The sequence below is a fragment of the Lactuca serriola genome, chromosome 4 (genome assembly GCF_051521515.1).
Source record: "Lactuca serriola cultivar US96UC23 chromosome 4, Lser_US96UC23_V15, whole genome shotgun sequence".
NCBI lineage: Eukaryota > Viridiplantae > Streptophyta > Magnoliopsida > Asterales > Asteraceae > Lactuca > Lactuca serriola.
This window is the reverse complement of record NC_136411.1, coordinates 234,086,607-234,098,294: the sequence shown is the minus strand read 5'-3', so window position 1 is coordinate 234,098,294 and position 11,688 is coordinate 234,086,607. Positions and strand designations below refer to the sequence as shown.

The 11,688-nt window shown below is 32.0% G+C and overlaps 1 protein-coding gene across 1 annotated transcript; it reads right to left on the bottom strand.

The window, feature by feature from the left end:
• Positions 1–2,360: 2,360 nt before the first annotated feature.
• On the bottom strand, positions 2,361–11,660 carry LOC145096832 (ABC transporter G family member 35-like). Its single transcript, XM_079034194.1, has 17 exons — positions 11,240–11,660; positions 10,937–11,146; positions 8,669–8,913; positions 8,310–8,440; positions 8,040–8,130; positions 7,644–7,945; positions 6,722–7,320; positions 6,360–6,630; positions 5,691–5,844; positions 5,390–5,604; positions 4,973–5,305; positions 4,511–4,885; positions 4,292–4,425; positions 3,749–3,976; positions 3,284–3,455; positions 2,956–3,210; positions 2,361–2,876 (listed from the first exon to the last, which is right to left on the bottom strand). Exons 1-17 carry the CDS (start codon positions 11,626–11,628, stop codon positions 2,604–2,606), a joined length of 4,377 nt encoding a protein of 1,458 aa, XP_078890320.1. The 5' UTR covers positions 11,629–11,660; the 3' UTR covers positions 2,361–2,603.
• Between the last annotated feature and the right edge of the window lie 28 nt (positions 11,661–11,688).

Sequence of the window (11,688 nt, the reverse complement as noted above, 5' to 3'; positions counted from 1 at the left end):
ATCAAAATACATATAAACAATTAACCAAAATTCTATCATAATGCATATAAACAATTAACCATTCTAATAGAATGTGGCAGACATTGAAATTCATTTACACAAGTATCTGAATTCCAATTGAAATTCTTACTAACAATTAACAAATGGTTTATTTTTACACCAAATAACATGACCAGAACCAGTAAAAAAAACCTAGATTTCAACTATGTATTTTATCGAACACTTGGTGTGCTTCTTCAATTTCTTCAAAAAAAAATTAGTGAGAGTCTTACCAATTCAGTTTCTTGGTGGTCAAGAACTGGAGATACAACTAAAAAAACATGTTATGATTAGTACAAGAGCATACCAATTTAGTTTCTTGGTGGTGTCGTTGACGACCTAAAATCCCCTGTTGCCTTTGTTTTCACCTCCTTTTTCAGACTCCACAACAGGCACCGAGCACCTCTTCACCGCCATCTGCTGCTGTTGCTTTTCCCCGATTTCTGTTCAACAGATTGATTTAGTTCAAACACAAAATCAATTAATAAGATTAGAATCGATTTTGATGACAGATGACTCGATTAGCGATAAACGATTTCATGGAATCGATATTTTCCTCCTCCTCCTCCTTCGAATCGGTGAATCACTGGAGGTGCTTCCCGATTTCTGATTCCAATCGTGCTTCTCCTCCTTAATCCGACGAAGATGAGCATAGGGGGATCTTCCCCTTGATCTTCTTTGCTGCCGACGACGGGAGAGGAACGAAGAACCGTTGACTGTCTTCCTTCGCATCTTCCGCCATTGAAGAATTTTTCAATCGCATCTTCCGGTTGGTGAACTAGGAGTGAAAAGGGTTTGAGAATTCTGGAGGTTTTATTAGACAGGATTTAAGAGAGAGGCTAGGTCAAATATACTTATTCTATTTCCTTAATTGCAAGATTCAATTAAATGATTTCCTTAATTAAAAGTATAAAAGGTCCAAAATACCCTTAAATGATTTATTTAATTGTTTATTATTTCTTGAATTCTTATTGGTGCATTTAGGCACACAATACTTGCTAAAAACATTTGAACCTAGCTCTCTCTCTCTCTCTCTCTCTCTCTCTCTCTATATATATATATATATATATATATATATATATATATATATATATATATATATATATGTGTGTGTGTGTGTGTGTGTGTGTTATATTCACTTGCTACGATTGAAACGAATAAATTAAAGCTCAACTTACAAATATGATAGTACTAGAATGTTGATACGAAACACAATAAAATTTACTTTATGTTATTGGTCCTTTATTTTTATGTGAAACTCATGGATTTTGGTGGTTACGATTATGTGATTAAATAATTGGTCCTTTATTGTACATTTGGACTCCTTGAGACAATATCTACATAGATATATGCTTGTAAATTTTAACATCAAATTGCTAACTTTGCATCTTGACTAGAATAAAAATCTTGTAAAAGAAGGCCAACAAGAAACTCAAAAAGATTATCATTGTGCATGAATAGTGCATAATGTTACTTTCATTGATTTATTTCTCATATCATCCTACTTTCATCTAATTTGTTTATAACCTTATACATCTAGGAATCCATATGGTCAAATATAAAGTGAGTTTCATTGTTGCAATAGATTATTTTTTTTAAGTTTTAGTGCCTTAATAAGAAAAAGATTAAAGGTACAATGCTATAATTTGGTAGACTTTGAAGTACAATGCCTTAATAAGAAAGAAGTGAAAGTATGTTCATGTAATGGAAAAGCGCAATGTTGTAATAGAAATAAACTAAATGTTGTTGGTGTTTCTTGCATGCCATCCAGATGCATATAATATCGGAAGTACAAAGTTATTGAGAGAAATGAGAGTGAGATGCTCTAATTCAAAAATAAATAAACTTTGATGAAGAAGGATTCAACATATAAATGGACATATTATTTAACTTAAATTTCTTTAACAAAATACATTTAACTATAAACGAAAGATCTTTTTATAAATTATTGTTCCAATTATTAATGTGTAAAATGGATAATAGCTTAAAATGTGTTGAGGAAAAAGTAGTTACAACATTTCCTCTAATTAAAACGATCAGCTTATAACTAGACACATAATTTAACAAAATTATATTAACTTTCTCCAAATGTTTCAAGTACCAATAAACAATAAATTTCTGAAGAATAAGTTACATTTTTGGTCAAAATCATTAGAACTATTGAAAATTGTCACCAAAATTACAAGAGGAAACTATTTGAGATCAAAAATGCAATTTTTAAACAATCTCAGGGATCAAAGCTACAAGTTACTCATTGTTGAAGATGACCATCAAAGAATAGGTAACTTTAACTCGAACGAAATGCAAATCAACATAGGATATCTAAAAATATAAAATACATACATACAACTTTAAATAAAAAATTAGTCAAAGGGATACACAAATTAAAAAAAGACTATACACGTATATATACCTTATTCACTTGCTACAATTCAAAATAAAAAAAAAAAATTAAAACTCAACTTACAAATATGATAGTACCACAATGTCGATACCAAAACGAAATAAATTTGACTTCATATATCAAAAAATCTATAAACATTAGGTATTTAAGAACTTGCTTTCTATCTCATCTGGAAGTTCATTGTCCTTAGGAAAGTGGCATATAGGAAGGCAAAGAATACACAAAAACCAATCAAAACCGCAGCAACGGGACCCATGAAATCCATTTCAAAACCATAGTAGTCATTAAGATAAGATGTGAGGGTGGGGTCCGTTGCCATGCCAGGCACTGTAATCGTGCTATCCACATCATGATACTGCGAAACAATGCACCCGTACACAGTCCACGCCATGGGGCAGATCCAGTAGTACCACACCCACCATCCGGGAATTTTCTAAAAATAAAACAATTTAATAAACATTAAACAACAAATACAATTATACTAAAAAAAATGTATTAACTTTGATACTTACGGGTTGTGGGATATAAAAGCCTGAGAAAATGTTAAAAAGTAGGTAGAAACCAGCTGCGAATATGGCTGCGATTTGCTCGTTTGGTGTAATGGAAACAGTCATCATTCCATAGTACGTGAAGTAAAGGAACGAAAAGAAGTTGATGAAAAAGAGCCAGAAGAATTTGGGTGCTGTCCATTCGAATGAAACCATAGTGTACACAATGCAAGTGTAATATGTCGTTTGAATGAATACATATGGTATCTCAACAAACACCTATTCAAAGAAAGGGTAAGTTAGTAATTAGATAATTACTAATTAAATAAATTTTAATTAAAAATTATCTAACCTGTGCCATGGCGTATGGTAGCGAGGAGTACATCCCAGCAGCTCTTTCACGATAAAAGACTGTTCTTTCTGTTGCAACAACCGGTTGTACTGTCTGTGAATTGTTAATACCAACAAAAAATATAGCCGCGTACATTGCCCCAATTGTTGTGCTCAAATCGTTACTACTTGACCTGAAATTTATAAAGAATATTAAAATTAGGGCAAAATTGTCATTTCAAAAGAAGTAAATTAAGGGGTTGTTTGGCTTAGCTTTTGAGAAGCTAAAAGATCTTTTAGGAAAAGATAGAAGCCAAAAGATGTTTGGCAAAACAATTTTAAAACCTATTTTTAGATTTTTGATAGAAGGAAAATCAACTTTTTGAAAAAGTCAGGAAAATCTGATTTTTTGTAATTTTTTCAAAAAGGACTTTTAGCCCTTAAAAAGGTAAGCCAAACACCCCTAAGCCTCGTTTTTTGTACTCACTTTTTGTTTCCGATTTTCCAGAATACTGTCCCGACCATGAGTGCACAAAGTAAAGTGAAGAAGAAACGGACAAGGTTATAATCGGGATTTCGCCAGTAACTCCACCACATCTTCCATAGACAAGATGTGAATTGTCCCCACATTGATTGAGAGTATTGTGTCTCAAAGTGAAGATCTACAGCACCTGGAGGAGGTACACTCAACTCCTTCACCATCTCCTTGTTCCTCCTGTCAAACATACACACGTTATAATTACAATTTGTTGATATTTTGGCTAACATAAAAAGAAAAAATTAGTCCCACAGTGTAAAACTAGTACAAGGCTTTGGTTTCAAAGTATCCCAATCAACATTAAAACTAGTACAAGGCTTTGGTTTCAAAGTATCCCAATCAAAATTAACTTAATGAATTTGATTTTCTTTTATTATATTTTCTTGTTTTTGCCAAGAAAAGTGAGTTAAATCTTTTAAATTAGGTGATCGGATTGAAAGATTAGTCTATGTGATTGTAACAATTTAACTTTTTCCCAATTAGACGACTTACTGATGCAAAGATGACCCACTGTAGTGCTCAGCAAAATCAATGTTGAGCCTCGTCTCTGCAGCACCAGAGCTGACTTCCAACATCCATGTTGCTGGATTGTACTTTTCGGGGATCTTTGGAACCCCAGGAACTTCCTGATTATACAGAAAACAAATTATTAATCTCAAATTTTTTGAAAATATAGTTTATATATGTATATTTATGTATTTGACTAAATACCTCAAAGTAGTCAATGATGCTTTGAGAATGTCTGCCTAAGGGTCCCGCATAGATAACTTTTCCTCCTCTTTTCAATAACAATAACTCATCAAACGATTCAAAGATATCAATGCTAGGCTGATGAATAGTGCAAACAACCGTTCTCCCTGTGTCCACAGTGTTTCTTACAGCCCTCATAACAATGGCGGCTGCTCTTGCATCAAGCCCAGAAGTCGGTTCATCCATGAAAATAATTGAAGGATTAGCAACAAGCTCCACTGCAATTGTTAGCCTCTTTCTTTGCTCTGTTGATAAACCACTAACTCCTGGAAGTCCCACTATCGCATCCTTGATGTTGTCTAGTTCAACTAGCTCCATTACTTCACCCACAAAAGTCTGCAACATAAAAAATTTGTTAACACTTTGTGCTTCTTTCTCATATCTAATTTAACAAATAAATAAATAAATAAATAAAATTCTTACCATTTTGTCTTCCTTGCTGACTTCTTTTGGGAGTCGAAGGAAAGCAGAGTAGATTAAAGACTCGTGAACAGTGATTGTGGGAGAGTGGATATCTGTTTGCTCACAATATCCAGAGATTCTTGCAAATGTTTCTTGTTTTTTTGGGAATCCGGATATTCTTATGTCTCCTTCGATATAACCACTAGTTTTTCTTCCTGCTAAAACATCCATTAGCGTAGTTTTTCCAGCTCCACTTACTCCCATCAATGCAGTTAGGACTCCAGGCCTAAAAGCACCCGTTACTTGACTAAGTAATTGCAACCTATTTTCTGTCACCCCTTGCTCTCTCATTTCCTGTTTAATCACAAAACAATCGTAAATTAAGTCTCCGCTACTATAAATATTTAGTAGAAACATAGATTAAAGAAATGAACTTACATAAGGCATATCAACAAAATAGCTCATTTTGTCGAATGACATGGCATATGGAGTAAATTGAAGAACCATGCCTTTCTTAGCAACACTAGTAACATCAGAAGCGACTTTATTTCCATTAGCATGATGCGATGTTGATTGTTCGTTGGTATCTTGATCTTCCAAATTCATGGCTGCAGCTTCTTCTTTGGAGATAATTGCTTGTGGTTTTCCAGGGGCTAATCATTCAGAAGAAGAATTATATATTAATAGGGTTAGTTAGTGGATATATGTGTGAACTATAGGGGAGTGAATTGAAACTTACCGTCTAAATACGCGAGAGCAATAGTGAAGAGGAAATTAAAGAGAAATGTGAAACCAAGAAGAGCAGCAGCACCGATCCAATATGAGCTTTCTTTAGTTGGGATGTCGAGGTTCTCTAACACTGCATAACCCAAGTTGGTTGAATTGTCCGAGCTCTGCAAAATATATTAAATTTAATTTCTTTGTTTTTTGTAAGGCAAATTAGAAAGAAATTTAATTATTTAGGGTAGTTTTGCCATTTACACTAATATATATTTTTCTCAATCAAATAAAAAAAAATTAAAAGATTTTTTTTTTCTAATTTAATGATTTTGACATGTTATATAAGGTTCTACATAAGATTTTGTAGTGTCATGTTTGACTCCAAACTTACCATTTATCAGATCAAATGGTTAATTTGTTTGTTTGTTTTTTTTTTTTTTTTTTTTTTTTAATTTAACGATTTTGATATGTTAAATAAGGTTTTACATATGATTTTATTGTATCATGTTTCAGGGATGATTTTCCAAACTAATAATTTACTGGATCAAATGGTTAATTTGAAAAGGTTATATAACTTCACTGATAGGAAAAATTAAAAGTAGAAGTGATTAAACTGCAAAGCTATCCCTAATATAATAGCCCATTTTGTAAGTTATTGAGCTAATTGAGTTAATAATTACTAACTCACCATTTTACTTGTCCACCTAGAACCAAGAAACTCATTTATGGCGAACGATTTGAATCCATAAGAAAGAGGCGAAATCCAGTAAGCCCACTCCCACCAGTTTGGAATACTTGTTTTAGGAAGTATAAAACCACCCAAAAGAAATATCATAAGAAGTACAACAGATCCACCTGTGTTCGCAATATTCATTGTTTTACAAACCCCAGCAATGAGTCTAAAAAGTCCTGACGCCACATTTTGTATCAAGAAAACCAACAGAAGATGCTTGAAGAACCTGTAAACCATATTCCATTAGCATATAAAATATGAAATAACAAAGTGGTATATATATTAAATTAATAAACAACTTTTAAATAATTAATTACCTTGAAGCATCAGGGGCAAGATCAACTCCATAGTAATAGATGCCACACCACACAATACTCTCTAGCACAGATATAGGAATACGAAGCAAGAAAGATGGAAGAGTGAAAGCCCATGAAGGGTGAAACATGAGGTCCCTTTGCTTGTAAACAACAGGAAGCCTCATGATAACTAATGAAAGATCAGCAAGCCCATTAAACATGTTTATGAGCAAACTATTCAAAAGTGCCCCTACATAGATTCGACCATCTTGTTCATCTCTTTGGTGCATAGTTGTCCTAAAATACAATGTCATGGTGATAAATCCTATAAACACGATTTGTATAGACTTGAAAACGTATATGAACGCATTTCTCTTCATTAGTAACCACTCCTTATCCCATGAAGCTTTGAGAAGCTCCATTTTGGGGACCAAGTATTTTTTGAAAACTAAAGCAGCTTGATGGCTTTTGCTTTTATCGTATGGAACTGACAACTCGTTTTTCAACTTCTCCCCCACATGGAAATGCTTGAATCGCTTCGAAAATTCAGTGACTGATATGTATCTATATGGTCTATTTTTATCTGCCCAATATTGTTCTTGATCCTTTTTAGATGTCACCTATGACAAATAAAATAACAAAACAATTTAATATTGATATGCTCCCTCCGTCCCGTATTAACATCCATTTTTTTTTTTTTGGTTTATCCCAAAATAACAACATGCTTCTAAAAAAAAATATCCCTTTTACTAAATGCCCCTCAGTATTAGTTAAGCTACCATGAAATTAAATACAACAAAAAGGTAAAACTATTATTTCATTTAATAAAGTCAATGGTAATTAATATTTTTTAATCTGTGTTTTTTTTTGTTTGTTGACAATAATTTTGAGACGGAAGTAGTACAAAATTTGCAAATATTAAGATTGGTATGTGTTTACTTACCTCTTGTAAGAAGTCAGCAGTACCCTTTCTTTCGGGACACACGAATCCACAAGCTTCGAAGAATTCAAGGATATTGTCACGTGGTCCTTGATAAACGATTTGACCCTCAGATAGTAGGATGATGTCATCGAAAAGATCATATGTCTCGGGTGCGGGTTGTAGTAGAGACATGAAGATGGTGGAGTCGGTGAGGTGTACAACTTGTTGTAAGCACTTGACTATTTGAAAAGTAGTGGAACTGTCTAGACCGGTTGATATCTCATCCATAAACAGAGTTTTTGCTGGTCCAACAAGCATCTCCCCTGTGACCCATATATATCCATTTAGTATTTTATCGATACAACACTTAATTAATGCGAAAAAAGAAAAAAAGAAAAAGAAAGATAGTTAACAAACCTGTGGTTACACGTTTCTTTTGTCCTCCGGAGATACCTCGTCTCATTTGATCTCCAACAAACGTGTCACGACATATATCTAGACCCAATATCTGTTTTGGTTTAATAAATATGAGTATTGTTAGTGTCCGACCTTGTGTATATGTTGGAGTCTACTGTTTCTCCTCAAGACTATGTTGGAGAGAAAATTTAGCACTCCACAAATCTAAGTAAGAAATATTTTGATTTGGGTGTGGATAGATTAAGACAATAAAGAGTCATGAATACTTACTCTTAGAGTGTAATAAGTAATCAAACTGCTCACATCTCCTTCAATTGCAGTTGCTTTCATGAAAAAGTCAACTTCAGCTTCGGGGGTGACACCTTCTTCCTTTTCTCTTCTTGCAAGCTCCGCTAGCATTTCTGTATTACATTATTTAGCTATAAATTATGTCTGCTAGAAATATTATTTAGACCCAATATCCCTGAATGCTCTTTTAAAGAGAAATTATTTAACTAGCATGATAGCATCGTATAAGAGCTAGTGTTCCACATTATATTGGCTAGGCATAATTTCATATCATCCTATATATGTTAAAAAAAAAGTCAAATGTTAAACATATATATCTAATTAGCAGGAAGTTAAGTTACCTAAACGAGATCCAACTCCTTGACATCTTGCTGAGAAATCTAAAGTTTCTTTCACAGTCATTTCTCCAACATGAACATCGGTCTGGCTAATGTAGGCTGATGTCCTTCGTGGTTCAAATTCATTAAGCTTATAACCGTTGTAAGTTATCTCTCCATCAACTTCTAAGTTGTGATCCAACCTTCCTGCTAGTGCCAACAAAAGGGATGTCTTACCAGAAGATGGAGGACCCAACAGAAGTGCCATCCTGTAATATTACAACACTTGCATCAGCTACTAGCTAGTGAAACCATATATTCCAGTTAATCACCCAAAAATAGAATATATATATATATATATATATATATATATATATATATATATATAATTGGATGTTTTACAAAGGTTTTAGTTAAGGGGGTGTTTGGATAGGAAAAAAAGAGGTGCTTATTGCTTATTCCCACAATAAGCTAATTTGAGTGTTTGAATAAACTCCAGCTTATTAGGCTAAATAAGCTAATTTTAATAAGCATCTCTCCCCATGTTTATTGTTTATTCCCACCACAAATAAGTTATAAGCAATAAGCTAAAAAACTAATCCAAACACCCCCTAAGTGTACATTTAGTGGGTGTTTGGGATAGCTTTTAAAAAAAGCTTATTAGCTTTTTAGCTTTTTAAAAAGCTAATAAGCTAAAAAAGTGTTTGTCTATTTAAAAAACGCTTTTTAAAACAACTTTTTGGATGAGAAAAAAGTAAAGCTTTTAAAAAGCTGAAAAATCCTAGTTTTTTAGCTTTTTAACCATTTTACTCATGAAAAAAGCAGCTTTTCGTATCCAAACACTTTTTAAAACCAGCTTTTCCTAAAAACTATAAGCTAATAAACACTTTTTTTTAAAAATCATTTTTGACATAAAAAAGCTAACCCAAACATATCCTTAATCGTTTTTATTCATACAAACCAAATTGACATTAAGTTATTTAAGTATGTATTTATTAATAGTTTAAAAGTTATATATTGTTTTAGCTATTATTATTATTATTATTATTATTATTATTATTATATAAATGAGTTGATAATATGTTGCATGTGGATTTGACCTTGAAGTTGAAGGTGATGGAGCATTACGTCATAATGTCAACTTCTAGAAAACTTACTTTTTTAAAATAATTAGAAACTAGAAAGGTTATATTTAAAAGTTTTCTTTATTATTATTATTATTATTAGTTGATAATATGTTGGAAGTGCATGATTACATGATCGATGGAGCATAACGTCATAATGTCAACTTCTAGAAAACTTACTTCTTTTAAGTAGAAAGGTTATATTTAACAGTTTTCTTTAATACATAAACATTTTTAAAAGTTTATTAATAATCGAACATTTGTTTTCAACTGTTTAAAATGTTTTATATTTCTTTATATACCCTTTTGTTTTCTAAATGTACATTATATTTTATAGTTATGTTATTTTGTCAAATATTTAGTTAAAAAATAAAAATGTTAATGTTTGAACCTGCATATCATTTTAATAAAATGGAATATATAGTAAAAATAATCAAGTTATAGATATACAATATTATGAACGAGGTAAAACAGAAATGTTATATATTAGAATGAGATGGTAATCTTGTACTATAATAAATGAATTTTTTTTTATCACATGTCATCTTCTCATTTATTTGGACACATGATATTTTCTAAATTTTTTAAATTTTCTATTTTCCACTTGTCATTTTATTATATTTTTCATTTTACTAAATTAAAATTTCACATTTAATATATAAGGTATTTATTAGAAAGGGTTTATATATGTAATGTATTCAATACATTAAAGCTTCTTTAATTTTAATAATTCAAAAGTTTTCTCATTCTTCTTATAAATTCGAACTATTCAAATTGTTAAAATTTCATATTTAATTTTTTTAAATAAACTCATTTAATACATGAGTTTCACACCTAGTAGTTAATATACAATAGATAAATAAATGGTTGAAAATAATAAATAGTTCATAGAACAATTAAAAAATTATACTCCAATGGTATTTAATAGTTGATAAGTAATAAATTAATAACCTTTTGTAACAGATGATTAAATGATTAATCGAACTCTATAAAATCCATAACATAGATTTCCTATTTGGTAATTAAAGTAATGGAATAGATTATACATGTTTTACTACCAAACATATATATAACCATAATTTTTAATAACAGGCATATATATATGAAATTTAATTATATAGTAATTAACAATTTGTCATGCATCGGATTTTGGAGTGTGAGATTGTACCTTTTTGGTTTGATAACTCCGGACACATCTTTAAGAATACGTAATTTAGCTTTCTGAGAGAAACTAATCCCAACAGTAGCGAGAAGAGATTCAACAATATTTCTAGCCGCATTTATGAGCGTTGGAAGTGCTCTATCTCCCACATGACAATCAGCTTCTATACTCAAATTTTGAAAACGCACTTCAACTGTTGGAAGCGAAATTCCAACCCTGAGATTAATTAAAACAAAAATAAATAAGTTTACTACATATGAAGCGTGAAATGTACTTGAGACAACAAACTTAACACTGAAGAAGACTTACTTGTCAACGCGATCTCTAAACTTCCTTAAGAACCTTTCGTTATCTTCTTCAGGAACCACAAAAATCTTATCAATGAAACTCTGTCGAGCAGTTGGGTCAAGCTCACGTACATCCACCAGCATCTGATGATCAGCTGAATGTGTTTCCTGTTGACCCGGTGGAATATATGATTTGAAAATGGTGGTTCGTAATCGAGTGTAAGTTGGTAGTTTCTCCAATGCAGCCCACCGCAATGCCTCTTCATCTTCCATGGAATGACGACTGCTCCGGCCGTCATGACTACCACCTGCACCGCCGGAAAATGCATCTTCAATCCGCCAACTCCCTGCAGCAACGCTGATACTCCTACTTATGTTTCTTGCTAAATTTGACTTCCCCTCTTCCTCCATTTTTAAATCTCTATTTTGTTTGTCTCTTATGGTTTTTCTTGCTTAAAATAATGATCGAGG

Excerpts from the sequence above, each read along its gene's own strand:
- LOC145096832 (XM_079034194.1), bottom strand. The coding sequence starts at position 11,628 with ATGGAGGAAGAGGGGAAGTCAAATTTAGCAAGAAACATAAGTAGGAGT. Across the intron at positions 4,886-4,972 it reads TCAGCAAGGAAGACAAAATG|ACTTTTGTGGGTGAAGTAAT; the intron begins GTAAGAATTTTA and ends TTTATGTTGCAG. Across the intron at positions 3,211-3,283 it reads TACCATACGCCATGGCACAG|GTGTTTGTTGAGATACCATA; the intron begins GTTAGATAATTT and ends TTCTTTGAATAG.